Genomic DNA, 18,360 nt, shown 5'->3' with positions numbered 1-18,360 from the left:
CTTCTTTAACCACTAATTTTTAAAATAATATGTTGTTTAATCTCCACATATTTGTGGGTTTCTTTACTTCCTTTTTGCAGTTGATTTCCAATGTCAAAGTATTGCTTTCAGAGAATATATTTGGTATAATTTCAATCTTCTTGAATTTTAGGCTAGTTTTGTTACACCAAATAAGGTGTATCCTTAGGACTGTTCCATGTGCACTGGAGAAGAATGTATAAATTGATGTTCTAGGATGAAAGGTTCTGTAAATGTCCATTATATCCATTTGGTCTCTCTAATGTGTCACTTAAGGTCTATATTTCATTATTGATTTTCTGTTTGAATGATCTATCTAGAGCTATCAATGGAGTATTAAGGTCCCCAATTATGATTGTTTTTGTCTCCCTCTCCCTTTAGTTATGTTAGTAGTTGTTATACATATTTTGGTGCTCTCTGATTGGCTGCATAAATATTGAGAAGTGTTAGGTCTTGTTGATGCAGTGTCCCCTTTATCATCATAAAATGCCAGCATTTGTCTCTTCTTACCTTTGTTATCTTGAAATCTGTCTTATCAGATATAAGTATGGCTAAACCTACTTTCTGTGGATGTTATTTTCTTGGGCAATCATTTTCAATCCTTTCACTTTGAATCTAACTTTGTCTTTACAGCTTAGATGTGTCTCCTGGAGGCAGCATATGCTTGGCTTTTGTTTTTTGATCAAATCTGCTGATCTACACTTCTGTATTGGTGAATTCAATCCATTTACATTTAGGGTGATCATTGATGTATTTCCTGAGAATTCAGGACATGATGTATTTCCTGAAATTCCTGAGAATTTTTCTACAGCCAGTTCATCTGTTGTTTTCTGGTAGCTATGTTCCTCCATTAGGTCTTTTCCTTTGTGTTTCTGTCTGTTGCTTTTGTTTAGTGGTATTCCATACTTATTTCCTCTTTTTCGTAAGCTATGTGTCTCAGTTTGGGAGGCTTCCTTTGTGATAACCATTAGGTTTATGAAAAAGAAAGTTTCATGTATACAGGAGTCCTTTTTCTTTTGAACACATCTGATCTCCATCCTGCTTTATAAATTAAGACCTTTACACCCTCCCCTTTTATGTTTTTGGTGTCCCAAATTGCCCTTGTTTATGCTGTTTGTTGGTGATCTTACTGGTAGTTTTGTGACATTTGTTCTTTGTTTCAGGTAGAATAACTCCCTTGAGTATTTCCTGCAATAGAAGTCTTCTGGTGATAAGTTTCCTCAGCTTCTGGATGTCTGGAAATGTCTTTATTTCTCCATCATATATAAAGAATAAATTTAAATATTATATTATTCTTGGCTGGTAATTTCTCTCTTTCAATAGTTTGAATATTTGGTTCCACTCTCTTGTGGCTTGTAAAGTTTCTGCTAAGCAGTGCAATGATAACCTAAAGGGCTTTTCTTTATAGGTTACTTTCTTCTTTTCCATGGCTGCCTTGAGAATTCTTTGTCATTAATTTTTTTAAATAATTTTATTAATTTTGCTTTTACAGTTGACCCAATTCTTCCCCCTTTGCCCCCTCTCCATTCCCTCCAGTAATCCACTCTGCCCCCTAGTTTATGTGCATGGGTCATGCATATAAGTTTTTTGGCGTCTCCATTTCCTACAGTATTCTTAAGATTGTCCTATTTTTTACTTACCAATTATGTTTCTTAATTCATGCACCTTTTCCTCTATTCTCCCTCCCCCTCCCAGCTGATGACCCTCCAAATGATCTCCATATCTATGATTCTGTTCCTGGTCTGCTTGTTTGTTTTTTTTTTAGATTCAGTTGTTGATAGTTGTGAATTTGTTGCCATTTTAATGTTCATAGTTTTGGTCTTCTTTCTTAGATAAGTCCCTTTAACATTTCATGTAATAATGGTTTGGTGATGATGAGTTCCTTTAGTTTTCACCTTGTCTGGGAAGCACTTTATCTGCCCTTCCATTCTAAATAATAGCTTTGCTGGGTAGAGTAACTTGGTTGTAGGACCCTGCTTTTTATCACTTTGAATACCTCTTGCCACTCCCTTCTTGCCTGCAAAGTTTCTTTTGAGAAATCAGCTGACAGACTATGGAAACTCCTTTGTAGGTAACTCTGCTTTTCTCTTGCTGCTTTTGAGATTCTCTCTTTATTTTTAACCTTTGGCATTTTAATTTTGATGTGTCTTGGTGTGTTCCTCTTTGGGTCCCCTTTGTTTGGGACCATCTGTGCTTCCTGGACTTACATGTCTATTTCCTTCACCAAGTTAAGGAAGTTTTCTTTCATTATTTTTTCAAGTAAGTTTTTAATTTCTTGCTCTTCCTCTTCTTCCAGCATCCCTATGATTTGGATGTTGGTACGCTTAGAGATGTCCTAGAGGCAACTTATACTATTCTTTTTAATTCTTTTTTCTTCTTGCTGTTCTGCTTGAATGTTTATTTCTTCCTTATGTTCCAAATCGTTGATTTGAATCTCATCTTCATCCCCTCCATTGTTGATTCCCTATAGATTTTTATTTCGCTTATTATAACCTCCATTTCTTCCTGGGTCTTTTTAATTTTGTTGCCATACTCAATGAGTTCTCTGAGCATCCTGATCACCAGTGTTTTGAACTCTGCATCTGATAGGCTGATTATCTCCATTCCCTTTAGTTCTTTTTCTGGGTCTTTCATTTGGGCCATATTTCTTTGTCTCCTCAATTTGGCACCCTCCCTGTGTTTGTTTCTGTGCACTAGGTAGAGCTGCTTTGACTCCCTACCTTAGTGGCATGGCCTGTTGTAGAAAATGCACCTGTAAATTTTATTGGGCAGAAGCTGAGGTAATCACCAGGGTGGTGCAGCCTGTTTCACTGCTTTGTGGCTCTTTGTTGGGGGGAGAGCTTGGAGAGGGGACAATGCCACTGCCTGGCTTCTGGAGTTTTGCCTGGTACTTTCTCTGTGCAACTGGTGCCCTTCCATCTGTTGCCCTGGTACTGAATCCCAGAAGAGGTGGGTCTGCATATGTTTTAAGATTGTGCAGGCCCTTTAAGCAGAATCTCCTGAAAATCTTCTGCTGACCCACCCCCCACTAGTTTTTACAGACAGAAATTGGGGATTTATCTTCCTAGTGCTAGAACCCTGGGCTGTATGGTCTGGCTTAGGGCTGTAATTGATCACTCCCAAGGTGTCCCTCCAGACTTTTATCTACCACATGTGAATGTCGGACCACCTATTCCACTGCTGCTGCTACCTCTCTGCACCACATTGTTTCCATGCCTCTCCACCTGTCTCTGCAACTCCACCCCTCCTACCCCTCTGTATGAATGTAGCTTCTTTATATCCTTGGTTGTTGTACTTCCATACAAATCGATTTTATGATGGTTCTAGGTGTTATCTGTTTGGATGTCTAGCTGTAATTCTATCTGTGGCTGTGCAAGGAGATGGAGCATGTTTACCTATACCTCCCTCTTGACTGGAAGTTCTGTCATTAATTTTTGATAGTTTTAATACAATGTGCCTTGGAGAAGTAACTAGGTGTTCTGTTTGCTTCTTGAATTTGAGAATCTAGCACTTCCCATATGCTTGGGAACTTCTCATCAACTATCTGTTTGAATACACTCTCCATTTCCTTCTCTCTGTGTTCTTCTTCTGGTATGCCTATTATTCTTATAATGCACTTTCTGATGGAGTCAGATAGTTCTTGTAGATCTCTTTCATTTTTTTATGCTCAAGTCTTTCCCTTTTTTTCTCTGCATCATTTCTAGATTTCTGTCTTCCCTATAAATAATTATTTCCACCATTTAGTCAGCTCTATTTCCTATGCTCACTGGTTCATTCTTGATCTCTTTTACTGAGTTCTTCATCTCTAGAATTTCTGTTTGGTTCTTTTTTAAACTTTCAATCTGTTTGGTAATACACTCATTTTATTTGTTATCTGAGTGCATTAAATTGCCTGTATGTTCTTGCTTCTTGTTAAGTATTTTCAGAACCACAATCTTGCATTCTGTCATTTATACTACATCTTTCCATATCCTCAAGTATGTTTTCCAGAGATTCCTTTTCTTTCTGAGCTGCCTTGTTTTCTCTGTTATTCATGGTATTTGATGGATTTCTTCTTTCTAGGCATCTACATATAAGTGGTACTCATCTAGCAGATTAATACAAAGAAGTCTTTCTTTTATTTTCCAGTAGGTGGCTCTGAATTACAAACTTTTTAGTTCTGTGAAGTCCCAGTGCAACTTCCATAGCCAGATGCTGCAAATGTGTGGAGGTGGGGTAGGTTTGGGGAACAGGCCGGCTTCTTTGTTGTTTTGCCCTCTAGGTAATGACAACCTCAGACCTCCACAGGGTCCTCCCTGCATCCCAGGATAGGTCACAGAGTGTGTCCTTTGCTCGGGGAAAAATGTGATTCTGCAGGAGCAGGTCTTGGGTTGCAATTAATTTGCTCCACTACCTGATACCAAGGGTGAAGGGAGGAGAGCTCTGGGAGGCTAGGAATGGCAGGGCTCCACAGCTTTGTTCCTCTTTCAGGAATCTCACCACTGGATAACCGTGGCCCCACCCTTGTGCTGTGTCCTTGCCCAGGTCTCTGGGTTCAGCTGAAGCTCCCACAGCTCACTCCTGCAAGAATCACTTTGTTCCTTCAAATCTCTTTGTTCCTCCTGGCTGAAGGGAGCACCAGCTACAACTGAATTCCTCCCCTCTCCAGGCTGAGCCCCACCAAGAGCTTCCAGCTACAAGGCTATATCTGTGGATCTTCTCAGTCCTTCTACATTCTCATCTCTTCCATTTGTTCTGGCTCACCTACCTTTAGATGTTTCAATGTGTGGATCTCTCAGGCATTTTGTGTGTTAAGCAGGGAATCCTTTATTGAGTTATAGACGTTCTACTACTGAAAGTTCAAGGGGGTCTTTCACACTGCCCTTCCTCTGACATCCAACAGGTCCATTTTTAATTTTTTTAGAGAACTCCACACCGTTTTCCACAGTAGCTGCACCAATATGCATTCCCACCAATACTACATGAGGGTTCCTTTCTCTCCACATCCTTGCAACACTTATTTTTCCCTTCTCCCCACATCCTTGCAACACTTGATTTACTGATGACAGCCATTCTAACAGGTATGAGGAGATATCTCACTGTAGTTTTAATTTGCATTTCTCTGATGATTAATGATGATTTTTTAATATGTCTAATGGCCATCTGTATATCCTCTTTGGAGAAGTGTCTATTCAGTTCCTTGGCCCATCTTTTAATTGGATTGTTTGTTTTTTTGATGTTGAGCTCTCTGCATTCTTTATAAATTTTGGATATACACCCCTTATCACATAGATGTATTATTGGAGAATATGTTCTCCCATTCAGTGGATTGTCTTTTCATCCTGCTGATGGTTTCCTTTGCTTTTTAGATGACGAGCACATTTATTTTTTTTATTCCGTTGCCTGAGGCAATATATCAGAAAAAAAATTATTGCTAAGAGAAAATTATTGCTAAGAAATGCCTGTTTTTTTCTAGGATTTTTATGGTGAACTAAATTTTTCTAATCACAATATTCACTGTAAAAAAAGTGTTGTATTATTAAAAAATCTGAAAATGTTCACTATGTTTCACTTTAAGTTGAATAGCAGCTTAACTCTGCTTAAACATATTCTTGCCGGTAAGACCATAAAGACTGGTCACCTGATGATGGCACAGCTCCAGCTGTCTGACACAACTCAGCATGACATGTATTATAAGACTAGCTTTCAATATTAATTGCTGAGCAACCCAAACCCTTTGGTCATCAAGAGTTACGTTAGTGTTCAAACTTGATGCATTATGACCTATTTCTTTCCTCTTCATATAAAGGAAAGAATAGCTAGGAAGAAAAAGGCAGAAATGAACAAGAAATAAAAAGAAATTAAGATCTCTGTTAATGTCTACTCAGAAAAAACACCCTGATTTCTACTACCCTTTGTAACACCCTACTACCTCTGTTTTGAAGCCCCTCTAAAATAAATGTATTTGAAATTGGTTGAAAGAAAAAGAAAGAAAAGGTGAGGCTAAGACATCACCTTCAAAACCATAAGTTCCTCACTTTTCTAAAATTCACTTTTGGTTCATATTATATTGAATTACATAATGAATTTAGTATAACAATAAAAGTACTTAGGAACAGGTTACTCACACAAATATCTGTACATGAATGTTCATAACAGCATTATTCACAATAATGTTGTGAATATAACATTGGAAGGCACCCAAATATCCCTCAACAGATAAATGGATAAATGAAATGTGGTATATATATATACAATGGAATATTATTCAGCTATAAAAAGCAATGAAGTACTAATACATATTACAACATGAATGGGTCTCAAAAATATTGAGTAAAAGAAGCTGGACACAAAATGTTGCATAATGTATTATCACATTTACATGAAATGTCCAAAAGAGTTAAATACATACGAATAAAAAGCAAATTGGCCAGTGGTTGTGGGGAAGGGAGCATAGAGTAACTGCTTAATAGGACCAAGGTTTTGTTTTAGGTTGATAAAACTGTTTCAGAACTTGGTATCAATGAAGGTTGCACAACATTATAAATAACTAAATGCTGCTGAATTGTATACTTTAAAATGGTTAATTTTATGTAATACATGAATTTCACCTCAATTAAAATGAAAACAAGGGGAGAAAATAATCCATGTAATGTTTTATAACATATCAATAAATTTCATTAAGCAAATTTAATTTAAGATTAAATTTAATGGGGAATAAAACATTCTAGAACCTAAAAGGGCAAATAACCAGCAAATATGCAGGAAAACTGGTCAGCTGACAGGATGATTCTTCCTAGGTGGAAGTAGCCTTGAGCTTTCTTACCAACAGACAGGAGGCGCCAGGAGATGGCAGGAGTGGCAAAGCAGGCAAACACGTCATCCGTGCAGGAGAGGTGGGTGAGATGAGGCAGGATCACTGACTGGCCCCGGCACTGGCCCCACATGTACACATGACCACCCTGGGTTTTGGCAGCAGATGTGTGGGCAGAGTGGCAGGCTGCAATTTCTACTACCCTGAAATATTTTAAGAAAAATGGATGTGTCATTTCTGTATTACAAAAACTTACAACATATTACACAAGGTAAATAAAATGTTCATGCTTGGAACACCTCAAAAACAGCTCAAGATCAAGGGACATGAGCTATCATGTCCTACAGACAAAACCAAATGATAGAGCAAGAGTACTTCCTTGTTGCCCTACTTTTCAACCTCTTTCTGAGTTAAGATAAATAATATATAATTGTTGAGGAAAATTTGGAAAAAGGGACTACAAACCAAAGTAAAGAAGGAAAGTGGACTCTGACAAAATGTTCTGACAGTTCTGGGGGCTTAGACCATAGCAAAAACAAAACAAAACAAAACTATCTTCAATGTACTATTTCCTTACAAATACAACTTTTTCTCTCACCCCCTACCAGAGCTCAGAACACTCATCAGGCTGATAAACACTGGCCTAGGGGTCATGAACTCTGAACACCCTAAGCCAAATGGGCATCAAGCCCGAGTTACTATATTTCTCAGTCTGTTTCTTAGGCAGGGTCCCAGAATCAAAAGTCAACATCCTAAAACTTAGTAGGTAACACCTCACGATTTGGCTGAACAAACATTAAGCATCTATTCCAGTAACACACATTATATCAAAGCAATATTTAAACAGATAATGTCCTTTCAAGGGCAAATTTTATTTGTGAAAAAGTTGTTTTAGTTGGCTCAAAGGAAAATTTTATACTTCAACATGGTGGCAGACTCTATTTTACTTCCCTGCTAAATGGGCAACAAGAAGTTTGTAGGATTTTACCAAGATGCATTAATGCATATCAATCAAGAGGTTATTTTAGAAAGCTGCATAAGAATCCTATCAACTTCATGTTCACTCTCATTGGTATTCCAACTCTTTGTTCAAAATAAGAATGTTAATAAACAGAAGAGTTACAAAGCCAAACACCATAGATCCAGCACACACAATCCCAAGTCCAAAATGCACACATGATCTCAAGACATGGTACAGCCAAGTTACCTTTCTTTTTCCACCATGATGTGTGCTGGGCTTAGCAGGTTATTTTTATTGCCAGTTCCCAGCTGCCCATATGTATTAGCTCCCCAGGCATAGAGCAAGCCCTCATCTGTTAGTGCTAGAGTGTGTGCATAGCCGCAGACAATCTGCAAGGAAATTTAAATGGTTACCATAAACAGGAAAACAGGAAAGACAGGGAAAAATATCTAAAGATTACAGCCAGCTTCTACAGAACACCAATTCATCATCAGGTGTGGGATAACATTCTCTGAAACGTTAAAAAAGCATTAGAAGAGCCTAAACCTGAGACCACTGAACTTTTCCAATTGCTTTTTTCACTTGTTAAGACTAATGTGCCGCCACCATGGTGTTCCTTCTCATCGTCAGAATTTAGGGGGGGATATGATATTAAATGTGGAAGATGATGGCACAGGTATCATCCAAAAAGATTTATTGAAGAGTAAATCTCCAACATTCCTCCAAGTCAGAGCAGGGAAGATAGATGAGGACCAGCAGCTAAGAGTTCACCAAACATACCTGGTTCACACACACGCTGTGCAAAGCTGCTACTCTCACAGGGGTCAGCTGATTGACATTGTTTCCCAAGCCAAGCTGACCATTGCCATTATAACCCCAGCCATATACCTTAGAAAGAAAAAGGGAGAGAATGGGCTTTTAAAAAGTGCTAGCGAGAAGGAATAGATAAATCAGTTACACTTTTTTTTTCACTTCCAACACTCATATTCTACTCTATGTGATCCTACACTGATCTCTAAATAGAAGAAGTTTTAGAGGTGGGGAATGAAAAGAATTTGGCATCCGTTCCTACTCTATAACTTACCGTTCCTACTCTGTAACTTACTGGTACTAGTGGGATGGCTTTGGGCAAGTCACTAATTCTTGTTTTACACATGAAGAAACTGAGGCTCATTAACAGTTATTAAGCACCTACCATAGGTCATGACATTGTGAAAGGTACCAGGAATGTCTTTAATCACCATTTAACAAGAACAATAAACATATGCAAACTTTCTGTAGCCAAGTGGCAATTGCTGTAATAGAGATATAATCACGGCACTGTAGAAACAGAGAGGAGAAAGGCTTTGGCTATAGAAAGAAAGTTAAGGAAAGACTTTTCAGAACATGGAGATTTGAGAAGAGCTGAATGATGGCTAAAACACTCCAGGGTCAAGGCACAGAATGTGCTGGAGGCAGATTCAGAAGATAAGTGGGTGGGCCTGGCTAGACACATATGGGATAAGGGGAGGAGAAAAGACTAGAAGGTAAGAGTCAAGTGGATAAAGTGCCAAAACACATACCAGGGAAAGTGGAATGGTTTTATGGGTCTTTCACTGAAATATTTCAAAACAGAAATTAACATGCTTAAATTTTCATTTTGAAAACATCACACTGGCTACAACATGAAAGGTGACTGGAGTGTGTACAAGACAAAAGACCATTCAGGGACCAAGAGAGGAAATGGTAAAAAATAAGTTAAAGGGGAAGATGTGATAGAATGTGGTAATCTCTTAAATATCTGGAGTGAGAGGGAGAATGTAGCAGGGCTGGGCACAGGTTTGACAGAACTGTTAAAAGTTTAGAATAGCCATTGTGGGACACAAGAACAGATAAAAGGTCTAGCTCAAATTAGAAGCCCAGGATGTGTGGTGGCACCATGCCCCATGGCAATGCAGGGCATATAGGAATTGGTGTGGCTTTTTAAGGCACTGTGACAGGGGTTAGGGAGGAAGGGACATGGACTTTAGGGTACTAGCAACAAGTGGTTAAAAGCACTTTTGATACCAGAAGTACAATAGGTTTCAACTCTATGGGAAGAAATTTGGCAACAGACATCAAAATTTTTAATGGTATATAAAAATACCAGGGAATCCTGTTTCTGAGAACTTACACTATATAAATCCTTGCCTAAGTGTACAAAGGTACACATACAGAAAGAATAACACAGTAAATCAGTGCAACATTGTTTAAAATAGCAAAATATTACAAATAATTCAAATGCACATCAGTAGAGATCTGGATGTGGGTCATCCATTAAGAGAAAAACTAAGCAGTCATTAGTACATAAAAAGCAACTGCAAATAGTCTGAGAATAGATTCAGGTAAAACATATTTTGTTAAGCTCAGAAATTACAGAATAGGAGGGAAAAGCAGTAAATATAATAATCCCATTTTTCAAAAGAGGTATTATATTCACCCATATATAAATGTTTATAGAAAAAAGTCCAAAAGGACATACAAGGTCTGTTGGGGAAAAGTATAGCCATTGTTAATATAATGAGAATGGTTGGCATGACACTAATGTAACCTGGCAGCCAAGGAGAGTGGACTGGAATGTATGTGCATACTATGCATACTGGATGTTCACTGTACTATTCAGTGGGGGTGGTAGACAGTGTTGATTGAGCATGTGTACTGTGTGGCCATCACATTTCAAAATGACTGAATAGAGCAATGAATATGCATCCAATTTTGCCTTAAGGTTGAACATTCCTCCACAGAAATTACTCACATAATTCAGAAGGCTGTAGCTATGGGCAACTGGTGATTGGCAGCTTCAGCACAACAACACACCCACTCATGCATCACATCTCGTGCAGAGTTTTTTGATGAAACATCAAATTACCCAGGTGACTCATCCCCACCCTACAGCCCAGATTTGGCATCCTATGACTTCTAGCTTTTCCCAAAACTAAAATCATCCTTGAAAAGGAAGAGATTTCAGATCTTTGATGAAATTCATAAAAATAAGACAGGGCAGCTGATGGTAAGTGTGTAAGGTCCCAAGGTGCCTACTTTGAAGGCGACTGAGGTACCACTGCCCTATGTACAATGTTTCTTGTAGTCTGTATCTTCAATAAATGTCTCTCTCTTTTTTTAATATTACATTACTAGATACCTTCTAGACAGACCTAATACATCAAACTATTAACAAGATTGGAGAAAACGTATTAATTTACTTTTTATATTATGTGTTTCATTTTTTTCTTTGTTAAAATAATAATAATTTTAAAATTAAATTTATTTTTTAAAAAAAAGGTAAGTGAAGAATACTGAAATGCCATATGACTATCCCAAGGAATTCTGAAGTTATTCAGGATATCAGGATTGATTCAAAAAATAAGTTAACATAGCACTCTAGCACTCTAAGGCATGATACGATGCCTGTATGTCCAAAGATGTATCTTTGGATAATTTTTGTGTACAAAAAAGAAAGCAGAGGTAGTAACAGGTCCATCTATCTAAACAGAAGTTATGACCAGAATTTTCTTTAAAGATTTTATAGTTTTATTTTTAGGGAAAAGGAAGGAGAAAGAATGGGAGAGAAACATCAATGTGTGGCTGCCTCCTGCTTACCCTCAGCTGGAGACCTGGCCCACAACCCTGGCATATGACTTGACTGGGAATAGAACTGGTGACCCTTTGGTTCACAGGCTTGTGCTCAATCCACTCAGCCACACTAACCAGGGCAAAACCAGAATATTAAAAAAAAAAAAAAAACCATTCATTCAAAATGACCATGGTAGAGGGTCACTGAAAGGTGGATTTTTAAAAATAGCTAACAATCAGGACAAAAATTTCTGTTTCTGCAAGTTGCTTCTTTCCATGAGCAAACATTCCAGATAGAGGCAGGTAGTTCTACAGAGACATCATGCACTCTGGAGACATTAACTGCTTATAAACATCATTAGCTAACCTCAAAGAGTGTGCACTTGATTTTTTTAATTAGAGAATAAGGAATACCAAAAATTTTAATCGGTAAATTAAATCGCAAACAAATACCTATAAGTATTAAGCAACTTGGATATTGAAAAGAAAATAAAACTGAAGATGGAGGAATAGGTGGACGCACCGTACCTCCTCGCACAACCAAGAACAGAACAACAATAATTTACAACAATGATTTGCAGTCATAATAGCAGAACTGTCAGATAAATGGAAGTCGGACAGCCAAGAAGTTGAAGTAGACCTGTACATCCAGACTGGTAGGGGACGACGAGCCGAGCGGTGCGGGGCTGGCGCGGGTCGCAGGCGCGCGTAGGTCGGGGAAATTTGGCGCAAAATCGGCGCGACAGCAATCCGGGGCACCGGAGGGCAGCGGTGTAGCGGTGATCCCTGAGTACGCAAGCAGCGGCTGGGGGAATCAGTGGGGCAGTGATTGTGGACCAGGGCAGAGCTCACGGCCCAGAAGCCCAGGGAAGTGTCCGGCTCCAGGAGAACGGAATGGTCGCCATAGATCCCTCCTGTCCCCGTTCCTGCCCCTGCCCCCACATATAACGTCACAAACTAGCGACTGGGGCACCCAGCCCCGGTGAACACCTAAGGCTCCGCCCCCCCACCGTAACAAGAGCGACCAGGCCGGAGAAAAAATAAATAAAATAATAGGAGAGACAGGGAAAGACATAAGATATGTTTCCAGCAGAACAGATCAGTCCCCCAGGACTCATCCTTTTGAGTGACCAAGAAATAGCCAATCTATCAGATGCACAGTTCAAAACACTGGTGATCAGGAAGCTCACGGAACTGGTTGATTTTGGATGCAAATTACATGAAAAAATGCAGATTACCATAAAAGGGATGCAGGAAGACATACGGAGGAGAGCCAATAGTGAAAGGAAGGAATCTGAGTCTCAAAACAACACAGTGGACCAGAAGGAAGATAGAATCAACCAAGCAGGAAAGCATGATGAAATAAGAATTCAAAAAATCGAAGAAAAGCTTAAGACCATCGAGGACACCTTTAAACGTTCCAACATCCGAATTATAGGGGTACCAGAAGGGGAAGACCAACAAGTGGAAAAGTTATTTGAACAAATAATAAAGGAGAACTTCCCCAAACTGGCAAAGGGAACAGTCTTCCAAGAAATCCAAGGAGTGCAGAGAGCCCCAAAGAAGTTGGACCCAAAAAGAAACACACCAAGGCACATCATAATTACTTTAGCCAAGGTAAAAACGAAGGAGAAAATACTAGAAGCAGCAAGAGATAAGGGGACAGTAACCTACAAAGGAGTTCCCATCAGACTGTCAGCTGATTTCTCAAAAGAGACCTTACAGGCAAGAAGGGGCTGGAAAGAAATATTCCAAGTCATGAAAGACAAGGACCTACATCCCAGATTGCTCTATCCAGCAAAGCTCTCATTTAGAATGGAAGAGAAGATAAAGTGCTTTTCAGATAAGGTCAAGTTAAAGGAGTTCATCATCACCAAGCCCTTACTTTATGAAATGCTAAAGGGACTTATCTAAGAAAAGAAGATAAAGAAAAGACATGTATAGTCAAAGGACAGCAAACTCACAATTATTAACAACCACACCTAAAGCAAAACCAAAAGAAACTAAGCAAACAACTAGAATAGGAACAGAACCACAGAAATGGAGGGCACATGGGGGGCTAGCAGTAGGGGTGGGAGGAGGAGAGAGGGGGAAAAGGTATAGAGAATAAGTACCATAGAATGTAGGTTGAAAATAGATAGGGGGAGGGCAAGAATAGTACGGGAAATGTAGAAGCTAAAGAACTCATAAGTATGACACATGGACATGGACTAAAGGGGGGGAATGTGGGTGGGAGAGGGGGTACAGGGTGGAGGGGAGTGAAGGGGGAAATGGGACAACTGTAATAGCATAATCAATAAAATATATTGAAAAAAAAAAAAAAAAGAAAAGAAAACTTACTGGGGGAAAAGATGGTGGCGAGGTAGGTAGGAGCAGAGTCTACTTTTCCCTGTGCCCAACTTTTCTGAGGAACAGAGTGAACAGCCAATGGAATCCCAGCTTATATGAAGTTTGGAGGCCAAAAATTGTAGAGGACATTGAAAACAGACGGTAAGGAGATTGCATTGGAATGCTAAGGTCCTTGGGATCTGCACAGGGACCAAGGCTGCTGTGGCCCCCAGCCTGGCACCTGCCTCAGGATCCTTGAAGGAGTCAGATCACCAGCTTCCTCCCCTCAAGAAGGGAGGGCATCGTGGCACTAGGAGCGACCTGGGTGCTTAAAGTCACTGGGGGGAATACAGACAAAGTGGCAGACACACAGAAGTGGTGTTCACCCATTGGGACTGTGGACACTGGGTAGGTCATTACTAGAGAAATTACGGAGCCAGGGAATACCTTGAGAAGGGAAAAGAGTTGGGCCATGTTGGACCCTGACCTGGTGAGTCTCTAGGTTAGAAAGTCGGGCTGTGTGAAAAGCCGGGTGCTAGTTACGAATGGTAGGCTTAAATTAGATATTATTTTTTTTAAAAAAAGGCTCTCAGCTGCTGTTTAAGGAACTCTCGTGCCCCTCAGGCAGAGGCTGCTGGCACCACTCACCTCATAGCTGATTTGAGCTGCTTATCAGTGGTGGGCCCCAGAAGTACTGGGCTCGCAAAGAGCAAGGAGGAGGCTCACTACACGGACTGCAGCACAACTGGTGGAGTAAAGGTGCTGTCCTGGCTCAGATGGATAATGGGGACCCAGCAGCTCATGGAGGATCTGGGCTGGAGGCTGGGCAACTGTGAATATTGTGGCCTAAACCTGGCCCCCATCCTTGCAAAACTACAGGAAAGGAGAAAAGCAAAGTCCAGCCCCCCTCTGCCTGTAACATCCAGGAAGACCAGCAGAACTTGCTCTGAGGGTTTAAAGTCAGCAGGAGGCTCCCCCCCGCCACTCTGTCTCTTCTTTTTTCTTTCCCCAGGTGAGACAATAAAACCTAGAACTGTGAAAGGTCTAGAGACAGATCCAAAGAGGGATCACAAGGCTAACCCCAACAACTGAGAAACTGAGCCAAATTTCACTTTGCTATCCAACAGATCTTACATTGTACTGTTGATTTGTATTATTACTTTTTCATTTATTTTTCTTTTATCTTATTAGTATTTTTTATTTCTCTTCTTCCTGTTTAGTTTTCTTCAGTTTATACCTTTGTATAATTGCATTGTTTGACTGGTTTTCTTTATTTTCTCTTTCATATTGTATCTTAACTTTCCTTCTTTCAGTTCACTCATATTCCAGTAACACACTACTCTTGATCATGTACTTTCTATTCTGGTTATTCAAATCATGTATTTTTTGTCATATTATTGTTGTCCCAGTACTATTGTAAATAATTGTTGTTCCATGTGATTATGAATACTACACAGCAACCCTCCCTGATCTTGGCCCATTTCACTATCTCCCTGAGCTTTATTACTGTAGTTTATTAACTACTCTCTATTCTCTCTATTCTATTCTCTCGCATACTATGCCTACTTTCTATCCTTTAGTCTTACTATATGTCATCCAACCTTGCACAAGCATTCTCTTTTCTGAATACAGCTCACAATTCCTCTCCCTTCTAGGAGAAGTCTCATCTCTTTTTCACCTTTTATAAAAAGTAACTAGTTGGGTGAAATATCACAATTAACACTATACTTATCCAAAGGATCTCCTATCTTTTCTCTACTTGTTGGTACTTTAATTCCTATCGAATATTCTCCTATTGTCTTAATCCATTTTGCCTTGCCCCTGCCACTGATCACATATAACATTAGGTAGGAACTGTGAACATCAGCATACCCACTGGATAAAAGAACCCACCAACACAGGAACCACCAACAGCTAAAGACCCAAGTACAACAAGAGAGCCCACACCAACAGAAGTAATGGCAAACCTAGAGCATCCAGACAAGGAGATCAAAGAGACCATTCCACTGAATCTCACAGAATTCCTACCAACGACAGCTGGCAAAGAGGAACATCAGGAAGCTTAGAAACACACACAAAGAGTCACCTAAAATGGGGAGATAAAAAGAAACTTCAGTCAAAAGGAATGGAAGACTCCCCACTAAAAGAGCTAAATGAAATGGAGGCAAGCAAACTATCAGATATAGAATTCAAAAGAATGGTTAAAAGGATGCTCAAAGAACTCAGACAACTATAAGGAACTGAGTGAGAACTACAATAGTATGAAAAATGAAATAAAAACTATAATCAAAAACCAGGAAAAATGAAAAATAAAATTTCAGAAATAAAAACATACTAGAAGGAATTATAAGCAGGCTGGATGAAGCAGAGAACTGTATTACTGAGCTAGAAGAGAAGGTAGAAGGAAACATCTAGATAGAGCAGCTGCACAAAAAAAGACCTAAAATTTATGAAGATAGCTTAAGAGAACTCCAAGATAACATGAAATGCAACAATATTTGAATCATAGGAATACCAGAAGGAGAAGAAAGGGAACAAAGGATAGAAAACCTGTTTGAAAAAACAGTAAGAGAAGACTTTCTGCACCTGGAGAGGGAAAAAACCATGCAAGTCCAGAGAACTTGCACAGAGACTCCCAATTGAGACAAACCCAACAAGGCCTACTACAAGATATATAATTAAATTGCCAAGTTTTAAAGACAAAGAGAGAATCTTAACAGGAGCAAGGAAGAACCAAGAAATAACATACAAAGGGGCTCTGATAAGACTAGCAGCTGAATTCTCAAAAGAAACACTCCAATCCAGGAGAGAATGGCAAGAGATAGTCCAAGTAATGAAAAACAAATACCTGCAACCAATATTACTCTACCCAGCGAGGCTCTTAATTAAAATGGAAGGCAAAATAAGAAATTTCCTAGAAAAAAGAAGTCTGAAGTAATACATCCCCACCAAACCAACAATACAAGATATACTAAATGGACTACTATAAGAAGAGAAAGGAAGAGTGAGACAGAGAGAAACACAGGTATAAAAGGGGGGGAAATGAATAAATTTTATCAATAATATTGATATTACCAATATATTATTATCAATAACATTAAATGTTAATGAATTAAATGCTCCAATCAAAACACAAAGCGTAATTGAATAGATAAGAAAATATGACCCACACAAATGCCGGGTACAAGAAACCTACCTCAGAACAAAAGCCATACACAGGCTGAAACTGATGGGTTGGAAAAAATTATTCCAAGCAAATGGACATGAAAAAAAAAAACTGGGGTAGCAATACTCATATTGGACAAAACAGACTTCAAAAAAACAGCCATAAAAAGATACCCAGAAGGTCACTTCATAATACTCAAGGGAAGAATCCACCAAGCAGACATAAACATGGTAAATATATATGCACCCAATATAGGAGCACCCAAATACATAAAGAAAATCTTGGAGGACTTTAAGAAAGATATTAACAACAACACAGTTAGTATGGATAGTATGGGATTTTAACACCCCACTGTCAAAAATGGACAGATCTTCTAAACAAAATATCAACAAAGTATTACAGCATTGAACAGTGCCCTAGGTCAAATGGACATAACTGATACATATAGAACCTCTCATCCCAAAGAAGCAAAACACACATTCTTTTCAAATACACATGGAATATTTTCAAAGATAAACCAGGTGATAGGACACAAACCAAGCCTCAACAAATTCAAGAAAATTGAAAACATAGCAAGCATTTTCTCTGACTACAAGGGACTGAAACTAGAAATGAACATCAAGGAAAAAACTCAAAAACACTCAAATTTATGAAGATTGAATATCATTCCATTAAACAATGAAAGCGTTAAGAATGGCATCAAGGGAGAAATCAAAAAGTTACTGGAAACAAATGAAACTGAACTCACAACAATCTAAAACTTATGGGACACAGCGAAGGTAGTCCAGATAGGAAAGTTCATGGCAATACAGGCCTACCTAAAAAAGATAGAAACATTTCAAATAAACAACTTAAGCCTAGATCTACAAGAACGGCAGGAACAAAACAAAGACAACCCAGAGCAAGTAGAAGAAAGGAAATAACCAAGATCAAAGCACAAGTAAATGACACAGAGACTAAAAGAAGAATTCTAAGATCCTAATCCCAAAACCAGATAAAGACATAACAAAGAAAGAAAACTTCAGGCCAGTATCACTGATGAATACAGATGCTAAGATCCTCAACAAAATATTGGCAAACTGCATCCAGCAATATGTCAGAAAAGACCATACACCATGACCAAGTGGGATTCATCCCAGGGATGCAAGAATGGTACTATATTTGAAAATCAATAAATGTAAAACATCACATAAACAAAAGCAAAGACAAAAATCACATGATCATATCAATAGATGTGGAAAAAGCATTTGATAAGGTAGAGCACCCATTTATGATTAAAAGACTCAGCAAGGTGGGAGTACAGGGAGTATTCTAATAAAGGCTATATACGAGAGACCTACAGCCATCATCATACTCAATGGGTAAAAACTAAAAGCTTTCCCACTAAGATCAGAAACAAGACAAGGATGTCCGCTTTCACCAATTTTATTCAACATAGTACTGCAAGACTTAGCCACAGGAATCAGACAAGAAAAAGAAATAAAGGCATCCAAGTTGGAAAGT

At 38.9% G+C, this 18,360-nt stretch overlaps 1 protein-coding gene across 13 annotated transcripts in view; it reads right to left on the bottom strand.

Moving 5' to 3' along the window:
* The window catches only part of RCBTB1 (RCC1 and BTB domain containing protein 1), a 73,248-nt gene that overhangs the window by 24,274 nt on the left and 30,614 nt on the right, over positions 1–18,360 (bottom strand). For all 13 annotated transcript variants that reach the window (XM_028526802.2, XM_036011378.1, XM_036011380.1 and 10 more), the window contains 3 exons: positions 8,553–8,660; positions 8,019–8,161; positions 6,824–7,014 (listed from right to left, as the gene is read on the bottom strand). In XM_028526802.2, coding sequence (XP_028382603.1) covers positions 6,824–7,014; positions 8,019–8,161; positions 8,553–8,660 — 442 coding nt within the window. The remainder of the gene's footprint in view (positions 1–6,823; positions 7,015–8,018; positions 8,162–8,552; positions 8,661–18,360) is intronic.

Source organism: Phyllostomus discolor, chromosome 11 (genome assembly GCF_004126475.2).
Source record: "Phyllostomus discolor isolate MPI-MPIP mPhyDis1 chromosome 11, mPhyDis1.pri.v3, whole genome shotgun sequence".
Taxonomy (NCBI): Eukaryota; Metazoa; Chordata; class Mammalia; order Chiroptera; family Phyllostomidae; genus Phyllostomus; species Phyllostomus discolor.
The sequence above is the reverse complement of the archived record's forward strand: the minus strand, read 5'-3'. Positions and strand labels throughout refer to the sequence as shown.